The sequence below is a fragment of the Thalassophryne amazonica genome, chromosome 1 (assembly GCF_902500255.1).
Source record: "Thalassophryne amazonica chromosome 1, fThaAma1.1, whole genome shotgun sequence".
NCBI classification, from domain to species: Eukaryota; Metazoa; Chordata; class Actinopteri; order Batrachoidiformes; family Batrachoididae; genus Thalassophryne; species Thalassophryne amazonica.
In genome coordinates, this window is record NC_047103.1 from 148495402 (window position 1) to 148519216 (window position 23815).

Consider the following 23815-nt stretch of genomic DNA (forward strand, 5'->3'; position numbering starts at 1 on the left):
CGGCCTCTGTATTTTTATTTTAAAGGTTTAAGTCATAAAAATAATTTTCTTTGGCACCACTATAACTTTATTCTTTAGCATTTAAATAAGGGTTAATAATATGATATTGCCAATATGATCAAAATTCGTGCTGTCAGGAAACAAGTTAGAATTTCTCCCCCTGAAGGTGAGAATTGCAAGCAATCAGACTTATAAAACACAACAAAAACATATATACGAGGTCTGTCAATAAAGTAACGGTCCTTTTTATTTTTTTCAAAAACTATATGGATTTCATTCATATGTTTTTACGTCAGACATGCTTGAACCCTCGTGCGCATGCGTGAGTTTTTCCACGCCTGTCGGTGACGTCATTCGCCTGTGAGCACGCTTTGGGAAGGAGTGGTCCCGCCCTCTCATCGGATTTTCATTGTCTGGAAATGGCAGAATGAAAAGGACTTTTTTCCATCAGAATGTTTTCAGAAGCTGTTAGAGACTGGCACCTGGAAACCATTCGAAAAATTTATCTGGCTTTCGGTGAAAATTTTACGGTCTTCACAGAGAATAAGGTCTGTTACTACAGCTTTAAGGACCCCTTTAAGGACCCCTTTAAGGACGCTCGTTGCGCCGCGCTCCGGGCTGCGACGATGCGGCACAAGCCACCGGACCATTTCTAAACAGATGGCTCTGTGGATACGAGACTGTCATGTGCTCTTTCTCTGGTTATCACAAGAGCTGGACATCAGCCATTTTCCGGCAGATTTCACTTTTAAGAGATTTTGTCATGGAAAGCCGCGCAGAGGCTTCGCGCGTAAAGACCGATTCGCTTTGGAAGCGAGACAAAGGAACACCTCCATTTCGGCGTGTCAGAGGACAAGTTTGGACATGTCTATCTCGGCTTTCAATGCTTACCAGTCCAGTAAGTATCAGTGAAATTGTGGAGAGCTGGGCATGTCCAAACTTGTCCTCTGACACGCCGAAACGGAGGTGTTCCTTTGTCTCGCTTCCAAAGCGAATCGGTCTTTACGCGCGAAGCCTCCGCACGGCTTTCCATGACAAAATCTCTTGTTAAAAGTGAAATCTGCCGGAAAATGGCTGATGTCCAGCTCTTGTGATAACCAGAGAAAGAGCACACGACGGTCTCGTATCCACAGAGCCATCCGTTTAGAAATGGTCTGGTAGCTTGTGCCGCGTTGTCGCAGCTCGGAGCGCGACGCGCCGAGTGTCCTTAAAGGGGTCCTTAAAGCTGTAGTAACAGACCTTATTCTCTGTGAAGCCCGTACAATTTTCACCGAAAGCCAGATAAATTTTTCGAATAGTTTCCAGGTGCCAGTCTCTAACAGCTTCTGAAAAAATTCTGATGGAAAAAAGTCCAAATCATTCCGCCATTTCCAGACAATGAAAATCCGACGAGGGGGCGGGACCACCCCTTCCCAAGGCGTGCTCACAGGCGAATGACGTCACCGACAGGCGTGGAAAAACTCACGCATGCGCACAAGGGTTCAAGCATGTCTGATGTAAAAACATATGAATGAAATCCATATAGTTTTTGAAAAAAATAAAAAGGACCGTTACTTTATTGACAGACCTCGTATTCTGAAAGCACAGGTTGTCCTGAAAAAAAGACATAAAACTTGATTGTGGGATGCAGGGAGAGATGTTAACAGCAATAATAAAACATTTATGTCAGGTGAGTGAGAGATAGAGAGATAGATAATTTTCCGATTTCAGTGTTCTCAAGTTTGCTCTATCTCTACGCAGATAAAATGTGCTGTGCCATCCTCTCATGTGATCGCAAAGGAAAAATTAATGCAAACACAAACCACTTCTAGTTAATCTACTTAACATGCGTGCACATGTTCATACAATATGCTGCAACACCCGTATATACTGTATGCAGGCGCTTCTCAGCAGCTCATGTCTGACAGGTGCACATGTCAGTAGTTAGTTCAACCTGGATCAGAGCATTTGGTCTCACTCCGCATAGCAGCCAGGCCCCCGGGGCGTGTGTGTGCGTATGTGTGTCTGTGAGCAACCCAAGGGTGCAGCGCTCAGTACCCAGACACTACCCATATTGTTTTCTCCAGTGAAGCCAGCAAAAGGGAAGCTGATTTACAGAGCTGTCTGGCACTGCAGCACACGGATGCATGACTGACTCGGCCTAATGGAGTTTTCAGCTTTGGATTTGCACTTGTCTCTACAAGGAGCATCAGCGTGCACAAGCACATTCTGGCTACTGCACTTGTCTGTGGTAATTCTGCCGGCTTTGTGATCTCATAATACAAGTTATTCTGCACTCGCTATTCCCACTGATGCTAGATTTATTTGTAAGCACATTGTTAAGTGCCAGACAGCTATAGGACTTATAAAAACAAGACTTATCCTCTGTCTAATGCGCTCGTAACCTCAGCGTGGACCCTGTGGTGTTGCAAACCAACATGTTTAGATCCTTTATAAGTAAAAATGTACCCAGCTCATCTTTGGGGTGAAACGAGCAGCTCCAACATGGCAACATGTCATTAGCGATCATTAAACACTTATGCATTCGTCTTCCTGATGAGCCAGAAAGCCCGAGCTGATAATGCTGGGACTCCATTAAGGTGTTAACTGGAACTAAATCAGTTTTGTCTGTGTCGGATTGCTGGACTGTTACCAAGTCAGGACTGTGTAACTACATGCAGCTGCCCTCCAAATGCCGCCTCCAACAAACGACTCTTTTCACAGCTCACAAAGCATTTAGCCTCCAAACTCTGTGAGCTAATCTATTTCTGCGCTTTGGAAGGACACCCACTCACATATATTTTTGACAGTGATCGTAACTTTTGTCCTGCCACGTATCTACTGTAGTTTTATAAGCAGATTGCTGTGCCGAAACTACCACCTGTCTCTCCATAGAGTGTTCTTAATCAGTACATCATTCACTAACACTGAAAAAAAATAATTAAAAAACATTAATCCTTTGCCTGATATTTGTGATTCTACTTATCTTGCCTGCCCAAATTAGTCAATAATTCTCATTTTTTTTTATTTCATGCTCTTTTGCAATCAAAAATAAATAAATAAAACCAGCCCCACCCCTTCCATAAAGAGTAATGCAATATTTAACTAACTGTACCAAATACTTTTTAGTCGTAATGACCTATACATGCTTTTTTCTGTGGTTTTTGTGGGATAAATGCTGCTTACTTGAGACTTAGTCTTCATGGAAAGTTTTCCTTGCGATCACCCCTCCGATAGGACTCTGTGCCCCAGAAGGAGGAGAGCACCTCAATTTGAGAATGACTGAAAAGCTGCTGAGAGTTCAATTAATGTATTTGAAGAACAAAGTTTACAACAACATAAAAACATTCTGCATGTTGAATTAATTTTTTTAATGTAATGTTTGTTTGTTTTGTAATCAACAGTGAGTCAACAGGAAATTGAAATGTTCAAACATTCCTGTTCCAGCATAAATCAAATATGAGCTTGATCTCATTGTATATGTGTGTGTATATGTCAACAATGAGACCGTTGCAGATATTAAAATAACAGTAAACAGGTCACAAAATATATAAAATAATTGAAACATGATTTTCTTAGGAGACTATAATTTAAGATTTTTAGTTTTTAAGGAAGAACCTTTTATTTTTTTCTAAGTTACAGGTGCACTAAATGCACAAAATACATTTGCACAGAACTGTTAATTTAAATATTTGCTTCACAGTATTGTTTTTATCTTTGTTTGTTTTGACAATTTCTGTGTCATTATTATGTAAGTCTAATTACTGTCATACCAGTAAAAAATTTAATAATGCAATTAATTAATTAAGTAAGTAAGTAATAATAACAGACCAGGACCACATTATAATGGGACATGTTTTTATCCCACAATAATTTCAAAAGATTTGTTATGATGTGAAAAATTTCACATTAAAACATGAAAAATTTGTATCTCATAATAACCTGAAAAGATGTCATTATAACACAAATGGTTCAATGTTAAAATATGAAACATTTCACATTATAACTTGAAAAGTTTCACTTTATAATGTGTTTTTATTTTTTTATATTGGTGTGGCAGTAATATGCTTCAAAACACAAAATAAATGTAAAAACGTTGATCATCACATCAGTGTGAACGTGTTGTTTTGGCATCATGCGATCATATTACAGTTTCAAATGCAAACAAGTGTGTGGAAATATGTTTCCATTTTCTCTTTTTGATAAAGTGGCTTTTTGTCCTGAAATATCATTTACATCATTAACTACATGTATATGTGACAAAAAAAGTTACCTATTTGACGTAGTATGTAACAACACTCAGTATGTTCACCTATGCAAGTACAGTGAGAAACAAAGAAAATCAGTGCAAAGACACAAAACGGTAACAAAATACATATTTATTCATTGCTGCAATACAAAGTGTTCAGCTGAACTGACAAAAAAAAAAAAAAAAAAAAAAAAAAAAAAACTGCAATGAAAGTGATGGCTGCAGGCCAATGTACTTTTTTATACTCTGGCATATGATTGAAATGTTCTAGTAACTGAGTTTGCACAGGTGCAGCACAAGTGAGACTAATTGGTAATCAATGTGTTGCATTTCAGTGTTTCTCTGTGAACAAAGTGGAGTAAATGATGGAATTTGTGTTCAGACATTCGTACAACTGTGATTTACGATGATATCAGAGTGAGACCAGTGGTATTGCTGTTTAGATGTTAGCAGTATGGAGTCATGTTGATATATGAGCTTCAGGTTTTCAGAACTGTGTGCATGGTTCCATTTTTTGTGTGTTTACAATGGAAACATAATATATGAAATATGTAATATATGAAAGACAGGGGAGGGGGTCTGTAAAATTAAGATATTTTTATGCATTTAAAAAATATATTATTTTGTCATCATCATTTCCAACCAATTCCAAAAGTTTTGAACCAGTTCAAGAAATAAAAACAAAACCACAAACTTGATATTTTTTAACTATTCCAAAACATAAACATTTACTATAAATAATGGTTAACTGAAATTTGAATTTATTATTCTGTTTTTACAAATTAAAATATTGTGTGCTTGCAATAACTTGTTGCTAAGTTCACATCATGCGTGTAGATAAAAAAAACACACATGCTGCCACAATTTCACTTTAAATTAAAATGTGGTCTCATCGTTGGAATGTTAGAATAGACATTGTCCCCAGTATAGCCTAGCTTGCTAACTGCAGCATTTGCAATGGGTATTCTGTGTTTTATCATTAATTATGCATTGTAGTGTAGCACTGCAGTGCGTGCAAGCAAACATTGTTAGAACAATTCCAGTTTGTTGTTCTCTCTTTTGATATGCATGGATTCACATTTTTCAGTGCAAATAATCTTACGAGTTATTGCAGGAATATGGCTACTCAGCGATCGCCAAATCGCAGGTTTCTGTTGGCTTGGCAAACTGCAACTGTCGATAACTTATGTTCATTTATTTTTGCTTGCATAGTCAAGGAAATAAGAAAATAACTTGTAATAAAAACTATGGCACCAAACTGGAACTCTTCCAAAGATTTCACACTTATGCATCACTGAGTAGCGATATATTGCATTATGGGTAATGACAAAACACAGAATAGAATAAAATATAGTCTATATCATTAGGTATTTTTTATAAATCCAAATATTTATTTTATTCAGATTAGTCTCACAAAAGAATGAAACGTGAAAATTAATTCACAAGAATTTGTACATAACCCACATATTTGCCAGCCAAAATGTAGTGATGACATCACCAAAAAAGATGGATTTTAGCTTAAAAATAGGCAAATTTGTATTATTATTAATAATAATATTGTTATTATTCTCACCCTAACAAGCATTTCTGAACATTAAATGCAAAACATGTTGTACATGTGTATTTTAGAAATATGCACAAAATATTGCACGTAACTTTTCATATGACAGAAAGCACATCATGAGATACATTATGTCAACTTTATTAAATGAAATTTTGGGAACAATAATTTGAAAGTGGAACCCCAAATTTTATATGTAAAATCTGTTTATGCTCAGAACAAACTTATTAGAAAAAGGTCTGGTTTGAATCCCTGCTTACAACAGACGTCAAACTTTGTTACTTTTAAGAATAGCACTTGATGATTTTCTTCCTGGCTCACTTCCTAAATTTCATTTTTGTGGCTCCTTATTTTTGCTGCAAAGGCCTGCAGGTGAAAGCGTAGCTGTAAGTGACACGCAGTTCCAGCGTATTGACTCAGCAAGCAATCGGGGGAGATGCCTCGAGGACCCGTATGGAAGAAAACCACGGCAGCCGGCTTGGTTCCAGACCTCCTTTATTATTTCCTCATTTTTCAGAGATTGTCAGGGGACCTGGAGACATGTGAGCTAAAAACACAAGGTGCGATCACTCCAAAAGTGGAAGCTTTGGTCCAATATCAACCGTTGGCAGCAGCTAACGAAACACTGTATTAACTGGAAAACCGATTTTCTTAATCCACTTGCATTTCTTTCGATTCTGTGGTGCAGTAAGCCTATTAGGTCACGGAGCCGTGGCAAATCATGCAACGGGTGTTTAAAGTAGCAGCGGTGGGAGAATGACAGAACAACTGTCAAACAACTGAAACCAGCAGCTTCCAGAATACAATATGTAAGGGACGAGTGTGATCATCGCTCGCTGGATGAAAGCCACAAAGATCCCATGAAACAAGCTGGAAACCTTCAAAGGGAAACCACACCAAAGGTTTCTTCTTCCCTTGCAGTGTTTTGGTTTCTTTTCCACATTTACTGAGGGAAAAAAGGAGAGGTCTCTTGCTGTAATTGCAAAGATAGCACTCCTCACCCCTTCATATTGTATAAAGACTGTTCTATCAGCCTGGAACGGCACCGCCGCTTGTAAATTAATTTGGGGTGGCTGTCAGTCAGGGGCCTACTCCTCCTTTATCTGCAGGCATAATGTGGGAGAGGTTAGGGAGATACTGCTGAGGGCGCTGGAGGAGAGGAGGCGAGGGATGAGGAAGTGGAATTAAAGAGAGATAGGAGGAGGGAGGCAAAACAAGAGAGGCAACTAGGTGTCAGGAGCAGACTGGAGGAAGGTCCTCCACCTCTTCCACTTCTGATCATCACAACACGTACGACCTATTTGTCATCCCAGTGTGGACTCTCCACTGAGAGGCCTTCATTTCTCATAAATGTTCTCCCGAGTATCCTTGTTTAAATCCGCCCCCTATTACAAAAGGTCCTGCCCTCTCATGATCACACATGTACAGGCACCTCTGACCCCTTCACTTGTTTCTAATTAACCCCTCGCGCACTGTATGTAGCCTCAATTCCCTCACGGCAGTAAATAGGTCTGAGTAGTACAATCCCTTTAGTGCTCAGGCTCATGATGGTGAATTAGGAAAGAGCTCAGCTACTGCACTTTTTCATATAAATCAATATCAACAGTGTTTCATAGGTTGCTTCCCCGATCTATAATTTACTAACCATATTTATTTGCATTATGTCCATCACAATTTTTTAAGCATTTCCTTTGATAACGATTTTTGTGTGCCATTGATACAGAATGTTTTAAAGTTTATTTGCTTTTGTTTTTTAGTGGTGTGTTCAATTAGTTTTAGATGCCACTAGATTCTTAGATTCACTTAGATTTTCAGTTAGTTATAGATTTGGTAAAGTTAGAGTTTTTGATTCCATTAGCTTTAGATTTTTTTTTATTCAGTATATGATTCAAAGCCGCCGGTCTGGGCGGCTTTGCTTGAGCTGCTGCCCCTGCGACCCAACTCCAGATAAAGCGGAAGAAAATGGATGGATGGATGGATGGATATATGATTCAGTTAGCTTTAAGTTCAGTTTTGATTCAGTGAGTTTTTGATTATTAGCTTTACAGTCAATTAGCTTTACATTCAGTTTGTTTAAAACGCAGTTAGCTTGAGATTCAGTTAACTTTAGATTCATTGAGTTGTTGAATCAGTTAGCTTTAGCGACAAATAGCTTTATGTTGTTACTTTAAATATAGGTTAGCTTTAAACTCCTTGAGGTTTTCAGTTAGCATTACACATTGTTTGCTTTATGTTCAGTTAACTTAAGATTTGGGTTATTTTTAGTTTTACTTACCATTTTTTCAGAATATAAATTGCACCTGTCAAAAAAATGCCTCTTGAAGAGGAAAAAAACATGTATAAGTCACACCAGACTATAAGACACACCCTTTTCTGTGTTATGAGCTCTTTAATTTGGAATTTTTGTACATTGTTGTAGTGTATTTTTTATTACTGCCATTTATTATTTTATTATTGGAGTTTGTTTTATTTAGTGATTTGATTCTTGGAAAAATTCTATATAAATAGTCATAATTTTATGTATATAAGTGGCACCGGAGTATAAATCGCAAGGCCTAGAAAACTAGCACAAAAAAAACAAGACTTATACCATAAAATATGGTAGTTAGTTTTAGCTTTGGTTACTTTTTCACTTAAATTTTAATTTAGTTAGCTTTGTATTTATTTAGTTTTAGATTCTGCTAGTTTTAAGTTAATTTAGCTTTTAGTTTATAGTTAGTTTTAGATTCGAGTCAGTTAGTTGTATATTCTCACTTCTAGTTAAATTAGATAGATAGATAGATAGATAGATAGATAGATAGATAGATAGATAGATAGATAGATAGATAGATAGATAGATAGATAGATAGATAGATAGATAGATAGATAGATAGATAGATAGATAGATAGATAGATAGATAGATAGATAGATAGATAGATAGATAGATAGATAGATAGATAGCTAGCGAAAATGTGTGGTTGTGAACATGTCATTGATCTTCATCAAGACCATCTTTTTTGAAGGAGAACCAAGCTCCTCCCATTAAATAAATAAATAAATTCTATGAAATGTATGTACACTTTGTATTCAGATATTTGGCGGACCACCAAAGTGGCACAAAATAACAGGATAATTAAGAGGCTGAATTAAAAACCTGCATCAGTTATTATGGCCATTTCTGCACAACTGCAACTGGATCCACAAGAACAAGTGGTTTATATTAGATCCTTGAATGAGGAAATGCCAGAAACTTCATAAACTCAACATTGTTGATTTTATTGGGTAATTCCTTAACAATTCCGTCAAAATCCGAGATGATGTATATTTTGTTAGACGCACATCGCTACCCTTTAGACAAAGTGTCACTTTTTAAATTGGAGGACTTATTTCACTGTAGAAAATTCGATAAGGCCTGTAGCCATAAGAAAGGCAAATTATGGGGGAAAATATCACTTTTTCAAGAAGACATATGTGCTTTTAAAGTTTAATATGTTATATTAGTTGCAAAAAAACAAAAGGCAGAGACGGTGATAAAATTGCAGTGAATATTGTCAAACTCATATTTCATGTTTGTAACATTTGAAGGGACTGCAGGTTGGAAATTCAATATGAAGGTATCTGACGCCCCCTGGTGCTTATTTACGGTAACGGACCCTACGTGGCTTCATCAGGTCAACCTTGAGGGTGGGAATTAAGAAGAGCATTAAACAAAAAAATAAAAAAATAATCAAAAATATTGAAGGGCCAGACTTTTCGTGTCTAAATAAAATTTGCTTTTGCACCAAACTGCAGTGAATCTTTTGGTGGATGACCTGCAGTGACCCCGTTCTCCTGTGGAATCAGCAGTCAGTGTAAATGTTCATGTATGGAACTTTAATTCATCCTGCACAATTAATAAGCACCTGTCTCGAGTTCAAGGCTCACTACTGCACTTAATTCACTGTTTTGTAACATACTTTATCACAAAATCTAAAACTACATATCATGCTGCTGCTGCTGCTTCCCAACTAGTAAAAGTAGTGTGAAGAAAGCATCCTACGGCAGATTTGTGCATTTTAAAAAAAACAATGAGCAACACACAGCATGTCAGTGAACCATAATTTATATTTTGTTGTTGGTGGTGGTGGTGGCTTCTTGTTTGGTTCAGATTTGGTTTATTTGCATCTGTACATGTTATGGGATGAAGCAACCTAAACCTAAATTTGCTCGGTTGTTTGTTGTTTTTTCATTGTGTTCATATTAGAATTGGGACACTTGCATAAATTCATATTATAGGTTAAAGTAAACTGAAATGGTTTTTGTTTTCAGATTTGATCTACTTGCTTGTGTTCACATAATGAGCTGAAGCAACCTCATCCTTGTTTTGTTTTCTCTCTTTGTATTAGAATTGGGATACATGAATTTACTTTACAGGTTCAAATGAGCTTGTTTGCATTCTCTTGGTAGTGAAGTGGCCCAACGGAATAGTTCCAACTGTTTTGAATGCTTGGTCACCATATTATAGGTATACGAGGGGCCATTGAGAAGTTTTGAGCATGACCCAGAAAACGCAGGGCATGGTTCTCCAATTTTTTGCATTTTGAGAAATGAACATGAAACCTGTACAATCTGAAATTGGCTTTTGGCACCATTTTTACTGTTTTTAGCCCATACAAACTTTACCTCTTTGGAATCTTTATAATCAATTAATCTGGCAAACTAATATGATTTTACCTTTTCTGTTTGTTTCCTCTGCTGTGTTTCCCTTCTCCCTGTACGTGTGCTTGTTTTGTGAGTCTAGGCTGGGCGTGGCTGACCTTTTGACATCTTGCACCTGCAATCTATCATCCACTCCTGTGCAGTTTAAAGACCAGCTCATTCTTCCACTTCTCACCAGTTTGTTGATTTATCTCATGTGTACACTTGGCTCTCATTCCTAGTTGTCAGATCTCAGATTGTATGAACTTTTTAAAGACTGGATTCACTTTGTGTCTTGTGTTTTCTCACCTCCTGTTTGCCCACACCCAGCCTCCACGCCCACTGGCCTCCAAGGCCAGTGGGCTGACCACTCTGAGCTTTGTATTCTTTGTAAAATAAATCACTTGTAATTCTTACTAAAAGATGGATCTGTTGTCTGCACTCTGGGGTCCCATTCATACACCCGTCACACAAACACTTAAATACTAGAGCTCTTGGTGAAATTTTATTGTACCTGCATTAATGGTAAATGTCCACCAGGTAGAGAAATTGCTGCATTTCAAGAACTTTCAGTACAGGCTGCTGTGGGATACAACAGCAAGCCTGTTGCTTACAGTAGTAGATAAATGGATACTTTTTATATTTTGATCCCTTTAATTAATTTATTGACATCAAATGACCTTTGGCCTATCATCAGTTACCACTGTGGGAAGGTTATCACACATTTTTGTGTACGTCACAGAATACCAAGTGTGGATTTTAAGTGTTGTATCATTGCAGTTAAAGTTGACTGAACGCACAGACTCACTGACATTTTTGTTTGTTTATTTGTTTGTTTTAAGATGGAAGTAGTTTGTGGGATAGCTTCTGCTTGACAGAAAGTATAACATGGATCATAAGAAAAGACACATTTACAGAAATCTAGACAACATTTGGTGACTAAAATATCAGATGTTAAATATACACATCTATTTTTTAAAAATGAGACACTCAAAAAGATGACAGCCCAGGTGCTTTAACAGTTAATTAGATTAGAACCACCAACAGGAACAGGTTAGCATTTACATACTGTGTAACACTGACGCATGAATAAAGTCTAAGGTTGTAGCTCCACAGACCTTCTCTGTATGAGGCTGAATGCGCCGTCACAGTGCATGTGCGGACTCTTTCCCTCTTGTTTTTGCCGGTCTCGCTTTGTCCTGCTTTGTCTTTGTTGCCGTGACGTAACTGTCGTCAGAAAGATCGGAGCTCTGCGGCGCCGTGGTGGTCTGTGCAGCCTGCTGCGCTTTGAGCCGTATGATGTCACTGACCAGTGAGGCCTCGAGGTCGAGACTCGCCTGCACCTGACCTCCGGCGACCCTCACCGCTGCACGGACTGCCTCCAGAACACCCTGACGAGAATACAAGTTAAAGTGAGAAAGACATGGAAGCGGTTGGGGGATTCATCTTTTTTGTGTGTGTTTAGCGGTTTGTGTTTACTCACCTCTTTGTCCAGCCCTTCACTTTTTGGAACATCAATCTCACCCAGAGTGACCCTTGACCCCTGTCTGATACGCTTCAGTTCCTCCTCCTTCTGCCGCAAAGCGGCTGCTAGGTCATACTGGTGACGCCGCTGCTCCCACTCATGCAGCTCGACGCCCTGCAGCACGAGCACAGCGTGAGCTCTCACCGAAAACAGGACGCAACGAGCTCTCACATCCAAGTCGACCAGGAAGCTTTACCTGCGACAGAGGAACCAGTCTGGGTGGCAGCCGTACTTCCAAGTGGAGCTGCGTCACTGTTACGTTAGCGGCTCCGCTCACCACCGCCTGGAAAAGTTGCTGCCGAGCCACACAGGTGTCTAAGAAGTACTTGGCAAAGTCCTTTTGCTGGCTGGGTGTAAGGTTCTGAAAACACCCAGACAGTGAATCCTTCACCAAGGACATTAGTGAGAGTGGATCCAAACCTGGACGAATGCAAGATGGGAGAGAAACCATCACCTGTGGGAAAGGACTTCATAGTCATGTTTAATTTTAATTCAGGTGTCTCTTAAAATTCTTCAAAATAGCCTATCTAAATATCCCCGAGATGTAAGCAGAACCAAATATTTGACCTTGGCCTGGAATCTTGTAACCAAACCAATTTTTCTCAAAATCAAATCACTTTGTCCTTGACTGACCCTCATTCATTCCACCAACTTTGGTCCAAATCCAATCAAAATTCTTCGTTATTTTATTCAAACACAAGGAGATACAGAGAACCAAAAAAAAAAAAAAACTACCGCTCATACAGATAAATATAACACGAGCAAATGGAAGGAAAGATTGCAGTGTACAGTACATTTAAAAAATAATAATAATAATGTGTCACTTGACCATACTGTGACTCCTGCTGTTTTCTGACCGTTCATTCCCAGGAAGATGACTTTGGCCACCACCGCTGCTCGGATCACGTTAGGCCACGGGTAGCCCTGGTCTGCGGCAAACATAGCAACATCATACACAAACTCCTGGTGGAGATCCGTCCGTTCATCAGAGAACTCAGGCCACGAGAAGTGACAGCCGAGCCTCTGTACGCCAGCAGCTCTCTGATAAACAGTGACACAAACACGTGTGAGCATCATCAGCCTTCATGTCAGCCTCAAACGCCCAAACTAAATCCCACTGTTACTTAACTAAAACTCAATGTCCAAATATATATGGACCTAACTGCATGTGCAGGCAGTCCATCTCCTTACTGTGTGATCAAACATACACATGTGGGATGGATGAAGATTTCTGTTGTTACTGTTACAAAAAATAAAAAATAAAAATTAATGATCATAACGTAAATGATCTAAAAATGAAGTTATGGGTTATAAAAAAAACCTAAAATAGACATTTCAAAGTTAAGACGACATTGGTAATCACTCATCTTCAATCGGTTACTCCAGTTAAAGGTCACAGGGGCTGAAGCTTATCCCAACAATCATAGGGCGTGAGGTGGGGTACACCCTGGACAGGATGCCAGTTTGTCGCAGGGCCACATATAGACGAACAAACACAATCATACCCACATGCACAACTACGGGCAATTTAAAGTTTCTAATCCATATAACCTGCATGTTCTTTGGATGTGTGAGGAAGCCGGAGCACCTGGAGGGAACCCACGCAAACACGGGGAGAACATGCAAACTCCACAGAGAAAGGCCACAGGTGGGAATTGATCCCATGACCTTGCTGTGAGGCAACAGTGCTAACCAATAACCCACCATCCTGCCACATCTACAAAAAAAAAAAAAAAATATATATATATATATATATTTTTATTTTTTTATTTTTTTTTTTTGATAAAACGTCATGCTTAAAATTAAAATAGTCAATGGTAATGTACTGATGAAAATAATCTGTTCTTTATATCTTTGTGCAGCACATATGAATGAATGAATGAATTTATTTGGCACACAAACTCAACAGTAACAAAAAACTGATACACAAGACAATTCCACAGTGACGTGTGACCAAAAGGGGGTGAGCAGAAGCAAAGCTTATAAACGCCCACCCCGTATATACATATACTCAACAAAAATATAAATGCAACACTTTTGGTTTTGCTCCCATTTTGTATGAGATGAACTCAAAGATCTAAAACTTTTTCCACATACACAATATCACCATTTCCCTCAAATATTGTTCACAAACCAGTCTAAATCTGTGATAGTGAGCACTTCTCCTTTGCTGAGATAATCCATCCCACCTCACAGGTGTGCCATATCAAGATGCTGATTAGACACCTTGATTAGTGCACAGGTGTGCCTTAGACTGTCCACAATAAAAGGCCACTCTGAATAGTGCAGTTTTGTTTTATTGGGGGGGGATACCAGTCAGTATCTGGTGTGACCACCATTTGCCTCATGCAGTGCAACACATCTCCTTCGCATAGAGTTGATCAGGTTGTCAATTGTGGCCTGTGGAATGTTGGTCCACTCCTCTTCAATGGCTGTGCGAAGTTGCAACGACGAACTGGAGTCAGGTCGAGACCCCGATGAGGACGACGAGCATGCAGATGAGCTTCCCTGAGACGGTTTATGACAGTTTGTGCAGAAATTCTTTGGTTATGCAAACCGATTGTTTCAGCAGCTGTCCGAGTGGCTGGTCTCCGACGATCTTGGAAGTGAACATGCTGGATGTGGAGGTCCTGGGCTGGTGTGGTTACACGTGGTCTGCGGTTGTGAGGCTGGTTGGATGTACTGCCAAATTCTCTGAAACGCCTTTGGAGACGGCTTATGGTAGAGAAATGAACATTCAATACACGGGCAACAGCTCTGGTTGACATTCCTGCTGTCAGCATGCCAATTGCACGCTCCCTCAAATCTTGCAACATCTGTGGCATTGTGCTGTGTGATAAAACTGCACCTTTCAGAGTGGCCTTTTATTGTGGGCAGTCTAAGGCACACCTGTGCACTAATCATGGTGTCTAATCAGCATCTTGGTATGGCACACCTGTGAGGTGGGATGGATTATCTCAGCAAAGGAGAAGTGCTCACTATCACAGATTTAGACTGGTTTGTGAACAATATTTGAGGGAAATGGTGATATTGTGTATGTGGAAAAAGTTTTAGATCTTTGAGTTCATCTCATACAAAATGGGAGCAAAACCAAAAGTGTTGCGTTTATATTTTTGTTGAGTGTACAAACATACATATGTACCCATTACCAACCCCCAGAGCAAGCACATAGGCGACAGTGGTAAGGAAAAACTCCCTCCGATGTATTCAGGAAGAAACCTCAAGCAGACCAGACTCTATAAGAGATGACCCTCTGTTTGGGGCATGCTACAAACACATTTAACACAACACAAACTCAAGTCTCGTCATAAAACATCTCTAGTGTAGATACATACATATATACACATACCTACATACACATAGACCTACATACATATGCAATGCGTGTGATTTTATACTACATATTTACAAGATAGAAAAACAAAGTGCACACAACTAAACAATGATCAACAAAACACCCTAACCCTCAACACCCTTCCTCCCCCTTATACCTACAAAAAACCATGTACCTATACCGCTGCTTAAACTGGTTCATGCTTGGACATTGCTTGAGCTCCACCCTCAATCTGTTCCACATCCTCACTCTACAAACAGAAATACAAAAACCTTTTAATGTTGTACGTGCCCACCAGTGATGCCGGCGTTACTCTAATCTGACCACTTTTTTTAGTAACGAGTAATCTAACGTGTTAATCTTTCCAAATCAGTAATCAGATTAAAATTACTTCTCCAAGTCACTGTGCATTACTATTATTTTTGCATTGTGGGTCGATAGCATTAAACTTGGTCCGTGGGCAGGAGGTCGGGGTTCGACTGAACTGCCCACTTCAAGCGAGCTGTGAGCTTTTCATCCGCGTTTTTTTGCAGCAGCTACGACTTGTGCTTTTTTTCTCCTTTATTTAGAATTCTGAGCTGAGCCACTCGATCTGCTGCTAAAAACAGCCGATCCTCCGCGACGCGTCAACAACTGACACTATTTTCCACTCAAATGCACCTAAACTCTCTTTCTGAGGACCACATGATGTGAAAACACAATAAAACTTTCTTACCTGTAAATCTGGTCATGTTTTCTGCATAAATAAATGTTATCCATTCTTTGTGCTCAAACGCCAAAGCAGGGGCGAATCCAGATGGAATGGGGGCGTGGGGCAAGGATGTGCCCCCCTCCCCCACAACACCCCTAGATTAAAGGTCCAGTTTTGAAGCTGTTTTTTTTACTACAACTACTAATACTACTTAAAATAATAATAATTTTGACAAGTAAAATGTTTAGAGATAATTGAAATGTTAGAATGAATTTTATAGTTACATTTATAAACAATGTAGGTTAGAAACTGCAAGTTTTACTGTTGCAGTGCTGTCAATAGTTAAATATGAGGTCAAGAAAGAGGTCTTTATTTTACTTTTTGTAAAACAAATATTTATTTTCATTTTAGTCAAGAAAGGGTGACTATAAAGTGAGTTTTGGCAAAACAGGTATTGTCATTTTGAGGTGGCAGAGGGTTGTTGTCGGCAGCTGGGGAAAGTAACTAAAAAAGTAACTAGTAATCTAATTTAGTTACTTTTCCAATTGAGTAATCAGTAAAGTAACTAAGTTACTTTTTCAAGGAGTAATCAGTAATTGGATTACTTTTTCAAAGTAACTGTGGCAACACTGGTGCCCACTGATGTTTTAAATTAAACTCCCCCCTCAGATTATACAACCCCTGACAATAATTATGGATTCACCGGCCTCCAAGGATGTTCATTCAGTTGTTTAATTTTGTAGAAAAAAAGCAGATCACAGACATGACACAAAACTAAAGTCATTTCAAATGGCAACTTTCTGGCTTTAACAAACACTATAAGAAATCAGGAAAAATAATTGTGGCAGTCAGTAACGGTTACTTTTTTAGACCAAGCAGAGGGAAAAAATATGGACTCACTCAATTTTGAGGAATAAATTATGGAATCACCCTGTAAATTTTCATCCCCAAAACTAACACCTGCATCAAATCAGATATGCTCGTTAGTTTGCATCTAAAAAGGAGTGATCACACCTTGGAGAGCTGTTGCACCAAGTGGACTGACATGAACCATGGCTCCAACACGAGATGTCAATTGAAACACAGGAGAGGATTATCAAACTCTTAAAAGAGGGTAAATCATCACGCAATGTTGCAAAAGATGTTGGTTGTTCACAGTCAGCTGTGTCTAAACTCTGGACCAAATACAAACAACATGGGAAGGTTGTTAAAGGCAAACATACTGGTAGACCAAGGAAGACATCAAAGCGTCAAGACAGAAAACTTAAAGCAATATGTCTCAAAAATCGAAAATGCACAACAAAACAAATGAGGAACGAATGGGAGGAAACTGGAGTCAATGTCTGTGACCGAACTGTAAGAAACTGCCTAAAGGAAATGAGATTTACATACAGAAAAGCTAAACAAAAGCCATCATTAACACCTAAACAGAAAAAAACAAGATTACAATGGGTTTCTGTGTAGGCTCTCAGTTGTCCAGGTGGTTTCCATAGTAGAGAAGCTTGAATCTTCGACTGGACTGGGTTGCTTGACGTGAGGACGTTTCGCTTCAAATCACAGAAGCTTCCTCAGCTAAAATTCTTGCTTTGGTAGTCTGAATTCTGTCTTGACTCTTGTAGAGAAGAATAAACCAGAAGCCAACAAAAGATGGAGTTTTTTAACCTAACCAGGCCCCACCTACCGAGAGGCTGACTGCTATAGGCTAGTGACTAAACAATAGCTCTAATTAGCACCTATTGTGCTCTAGTTAGCACTCTCCTAATGACAGGACAGAAGCCTCCCCTGATGGCTCCCTAGACCAGTGATTCTCAACCGGGGTGCCGTGATCGATCGTCAGGGGTGCCGTGGGTATTTTTCATATTCGCGATTATTTTTCATATTTGCGATTACCGTGAATTATTTATTTTATCCACAAAGCATAAAACGACTCAGAATCTGACGTCATTGTGCTGCAGCCTCGCTCTCGTCTTAAGGCGGGACAATAACAAGGAGGCTGACGGCCGATTAAAACAATGCCGTCTCCTTCAAAAGCCGTCTAAAATGCGGAGCTGTCGGTGTGTGTGTCTGTGCCTGTGTGTGCACGCGCGGAGTTAACAGGCTGCAGACTGCGAGGGAGGGGGTGGGTCAGGGAGGGGAGGGGGTGGGTGAGGGAGATTCCTGAATGCAGGCGCGACACTTCAGTGCGCAGCGAGCGCGGAGCAGAGAGAGGATTTTAAATGGAGTGAACATGTTAACAAAACGAAAACGTGAAGCTTTTACTTCTCTCTGAACTTTCTCTAAAGGTGTGATTCTGCCGTTACCGTCCTGTTCACACCATGTGCGCGTCGTATGCTGAATTTATGAGATCATGAGATGAAATAAATGGTCAAATATCTTTAAAAACATATTTAAAAAATGAGAATATATGAATGAACTGAGATACACAAAAAAAAATGTTCAGACGCACAGATCACAAAAAGCAGGTGAGAACTCTGAACTTTAACAGCTGTTATTTTCCAAAGGTATTTATTTGTTCAGTCTTGAGCTTAATGTAGTGTTTAAGCACAAAACGTGACTGATGAGGAGAAACAATTTCAGAAATGCAACAGAAACAACCACAAATCAGAAAAAGTTGGGACTGTATGTAAAATAAAGATAAAAAATAAAAATGTTGCACCATTCCCAGTTTCTCCACTCACAGAAGCCAAACGTTCTTCCAGAGTTGTGTAATTATACTACAATAGTAGAATATAAAGAAGGGGAAAAAAGAAAAAAAAATAGACAATATATTCATCAATCGCAATTATTTGTCTGACAATTAATAGTCTCTAGAAATTTCTAATCGTGACAGCCCTACTTGAGATCAGAGCGCAAAATGCTTGAGGATTTTCGAAATGCGATGTTTTCTGTATCGATTTTCTATTGCGATAATTGGGTTTTGCGCAAAACCAGAGGTAATAGCATTATAATATTATTTTAGTTGGTGGTGTGCCGCAGGATTTTGTAAATATAAAAAGGGTGCTGCGACTCAAAAAAGGTTGAAAAACACTGCCCTAGACGACTCTCTCCTGATGACATGACTGACTCATTACCATGAACAAAAGACTGAAACTGCTTTGACCTGAGTACCACATTACTAGAGCACTTGTAACTGTACATGTATGTCTTTATTACAATTACCAAAAAAACATATATTTTGTTTTACTTAAGTTTAATGATAATTTATTTCTGTCAAACCACATTTTCAGCTTTCCCATTTCTGTAGTGATGTTCCTTAGTAGTTTCTGCAAATCCCCCCAGAACAAAAAATCTTTGTGTCATCTGCAAATAATACTAATTTTAATATCTTGGACACATTAAAAATATAATTTATATAAAGTAAAAAGAGTTTCGGACCCAATACTGACACCTGTGGGACACCACAAGCAATGTCCAAGCATGATGATGTATATTCCCCAACTTCACAAATTGTTTTCTGTTACTCAAATAACTTCTCACCCAGTGCAACACTAATCCCCTGTTCCCATACCGTTCAAGTTTAGTGATTAATATATCATGATTGACTGTGTCAAAAGCTTTTTTAAGGTCTATGAATATTACAACTGAATGTAATTTATGATCTATGGCATTTGTGATCTCCTCAACTGATTCTATTAATGCCAGTGATGTTGAACTATTTGCTCTAAATCCACATTGACTGTCAATAAGTAATTCATGTTTGTTTATAAATTTAATCTATTGTTGAATATTTTTTCTAATATTTTGGAAAATTGTGGAAGCAAAGAAACAGGCCTATAATTTGTAAAGTGGTGTCTATCCCCAGTCTTATACAACCCCTGGCAAAAATTATGGAATCACCAGCCTCGGAGGATGTTCATTCAGTTGTTTAATTTTGTAGAAAAAAAGCAGATGTTTACAGACATGACACAAAACTAAAGTTATTTCAAATGGCAACTTTCTGGCTTTAAGAAACACTATAAGAAATCAGGGAAAAAAATTGTGGCAGTCAGTAACAGTTACTTTTTAGACCAAGCAGAGGGAAAAAATATGGAATCACTCAATTCTGAGGAAAAAAGTATGGAATCATGAAAAACAAAAGAACGCTCCAACACATCACTAGTATTTTGTTGCACCACCTCTGGCTTTTATAACAGCTTGCAGTCTCTGAGGCATGGACTTAATGAGTGACAAACAGTACTCCTCATCAAGCTGGCTCCAACTTTCTCTGACTGCTGTTGCCAGATCAGCTTTGCAAGTTGGAGCCTTGTCATGGACCATTTTCTTCAACTTCCACCAAAGATTATCAATTGGATTAAGATCCGGACTATTTGCAGGCCATGACATTGACCCTATGTGTCTTTTTGCAAGGAATGTTTTCACAGTTTTTGCTCTATGGCAAGATGCATTATCATCTTGAAAAATGATTTCATCATCCCCACCATCATTTCAATTGATGGGATAAGAAAAGTGTCCAAAATATCAACGTAAACTTGTGCATTTATTGATGATGTAATGACAGCCATCTCACCAGTGCCTTTACCTGACATGCAGCCCCATATCATCAATGACTGTGGAAATTTACATGTTCTCTTCAGGCAGGCATCTTTATAAATCTCATTGGAACGGCACCAAACAAAAGTTCCAGCATCATCACCTTGCCCAATGCAGATTCGAGATTCATCACTGAATATGACTTTCATCCAGTCATCCACAGTCCATGATTGCTTTTCCTTATCCCATTGTAACCTTGTTTTTTCTGTTTAGGTGTTAATGATGGCTTTCGTTTAGCTTTTCTGTATGTAAATCCCATTTCCTTTAGGCAGTTTCTTACAGTTCGGTCACAGACGTTGACTCCAGTTTCCTCCCATTCGTTCCTCATTTGCTTTGTTGTGCATTTTCTATTTTTGAGACATATTGCTTTAAGTTTTCTGTCTTGACGCTTTGATGTCTTCCTTGGTCTACCAGTATGTTTGCCTTTAACAACCTTCCCATGTTGTTTGTAATTTGGTCCAGAGTTTAGACACAGCTGACTGTGAACAACCAACATCTTTTGCAACATTGCGTGATGATTTACCCTCTTTTAAGAGTTTGATAATCCTCTCCTTTGTTTCAATTGACATCTCTCCTGTTGAAGCCATGATTCATGTCAGTCCACTTGGTGCAACAGCTCTCCAAGGTGTGATCACTCCTTTTTAGATGCAAACTAATGAGCAGATCTGATTTGATGCAGGTGTTAGTTTTGGGGATGAAAATTTACAGGGTGATTCCATAATTTATTCCTCAGAATTGAGTGAGTCCATATTTTTTTCCCTCTGCTTGGTCTAGAAAAGTAACCGTTACTGACTGTCACATTATTTTTCCTGATTTCTTATAGTGTTTCTTAAAGCCAGAAAGTTGCCATTTGAAATGACTTTAGTTTTGTGTCATGTCTGTGATCTGCTTTTTTTCTACAAAATTAAACAACTGAATGAACATCCTCCGAGGCCGGTGATTCCATAATTATTGCCAGGGGTTGTACATCGGTACAACTTTGGCTATTTTCATTTCATTGGGAAATTTACCGGTTTGAAATGACAAATTACAAATATATGTTAATGGTTCTGAAATCCCTTCAATGACCTGTTTTACAACTATCATGTCAATTTCATTTAAATCAGTAGATGTTTTGTATTTGCAATTGTTAACAATATCTATGATTTCTTTTTCTTCCACTGCTGTGAGGAACATTGAACAGGGATTCCTCTCTATAAGATTATCTTTCCAGTCCTCAGATAACAATGAATCAGGAATCTTTTCTGCCAAGTTAGGTCCAACATTTACAAAAAATTATTAAAGCCATTAACCACCTCATCCATATTCTCCTTTCTGATATTGTTATCAATGAAATATTGAGGATAGCTCTGCTGTTTTGTACCATTTTTAATAATGCTATTTAATATATCCCATATTCCTTTGATATTATTTTTATTATATAATATCTTACTATAGTATTCTTTCCTACATACCCTTATAATATTAGTTAACTTATTTTTATATTTCTTATATCTATTTTCTGCCTCCTTAGTCCTTAGTCCTTAGTTTTATGAATTCTTTATATAGAGTATTTTTATTTTTACATGCATTTTGTAATCCTTTCGTCAATGTTTTAAATGGTAATTGATGACCGTTAAAAACGTTCATTAGATTCTTGTCAAAATTGCAATCAGCAATATTAGGATATCCACAGCGAAAATGGACAATCTGCCCAAATAAATCAGTGACTGCATGTTATTATTATTATTATATAATAACACCCATTTTATTCATTTATTAAATTTTAGTTTTAACACAATATCCTGCAAAACGTACACTTCAAATAACCCTCAAGTAATACTTTACAATACAGTGACTTCTAAATAATTTTATTAACGCTACCGGATACTTTCCGCATATTTTCATAACACTGAATGAATCTGCAACATCGTGTGGAAAGCCAAATTCCAGACAGCAATGCAAGTCACCACGAGTCTGTCTTCATTTGAAGTCAAACATTCGTTTGTTTGATGTCCGCTTACCTCCAGTTTTGCTATCTCAGATATTTCACTCTCTGTGAGGGAATCCATGAGGCCATTACAGTTGTTTCCTAAAGAAAAAGAAAAACGAGTCACTGAAGTCGGTAAGTGTTCTCGACACAGTGAACTGACTATCGAAACGCGTTTCGTGACGTTTGAAACTTCGTACTTCCAAGTGAATTTGATTGACACATATCGACTGTCGACGGGATCGCTGGAAGTTTCTTACTCCTGACTTCTGTAACCATGGTTATAATGATTAGGTATAAAGTCAAAGTTCTAATTTGATTCGATTTGTTTTGGTCTCTTTACAGAAATATTCCGAGACTTGGGAAAAAAAAAAAACATGTAGGTCTTCATATCGTCCAACAGATGTCAGTATCGGGCATCATATTCTAAAGCTTCGAATCGTGATTTCTTTTTCGGTTCAAGACGCCAGACTTGGTTGCCATTGGAGACGGACTTGCTGTAGCGCGATTACGTCACTACACGTAAGGTTACTGCAGCAGGCGAGGCGACGGATTTATTTAATAATACAAAATAATACTTTTGACACACCTTAAGAACTATCATATTGTAATTATTATTTAAAAATCTAAATGTATTTTGTATTTATAGCAATTTTATCTCATTGTTCAAGGATAGAATGCTCGGAATGGCGTATCTAATAAAAGGATAATTTTCACAGGATTTGGCAAGGATTTCACAGTATTTCTTGTTGAAAAAAAATCAATTTAACAAATCATTTATTTTTCATTTCTTGTGCAGAAATTTTAGATTGAGGCAGTATTAACCTGAATAATGTCTGTTCACAAACAACAACAACAACAATAATAATAATAATAGCAGTGGTTGAGGTTTTTTTATAAAAAAAAAAAAAACAACTATATTTGTTATTGGTCTGGGGCCACAGATGGTTAAACCAGGTTTAATCGTCTTTTGATCCTACTGTGATCCCCTCTTCTTCAGGAAACGAGGAAATTAGTGACCACACGTATTGTTAAGCAAATAAGAATAACAAAGCATAACTTCCACTCGTGCATTTCAAAATAATAGTTTGACTACCTTTTTTTTAACGTCACAAAATTTTACAGTTTCATAAAAACAAAAATTGTATGGGAAATTTTAGCCTGTTAAAAAATGTTAAAAACTGGACTGGGATTTTGTTTCTTTTAAATACTGGACAAAGCCTAGATGACATCACCCGCAGGTTTTCTATAGAGACCTGGAAGAGCCGATATGAACCCGATATCTGGGTTTCGCAGTGTTGGCAGAGCGGCAGTGTTCAT

The 23815-nt window shown here is 38.3% G+C and overlaps 1 protein-coding gene across 1 annotated transcript; it reads right to left on the reverse strand.

Moving 5' to 3' along the window:
- Nucleotides 1-11382: 11382 nt before the first annotated feature.
- c1h8orf74 (chromosome 1 C8orf74 homolog) lies at nt 11383-22660 on the reverse strand. Its single transcript, XM_034181929.1, has 5 exons — nt 22530-22660; nt 12829-13012; nt 12168-12391; nt 11930-12085; nt 11383-11837 (listed from the first exon to the last, which is right to left on the reverse strand). Exons 1-5 carry the CDS (start codon nt 22575-22577, stop codon nt 11592-11594), a joined length of 858 nt encoding a protein of 285 aa, XP_034037820.1. The 5' UTR covers nt 22578-22660; the 3' UTR covers nt 11383-11591.
- Between the last annotated feature and the right edge of the window lie 1155 nt (nt 22661-23815).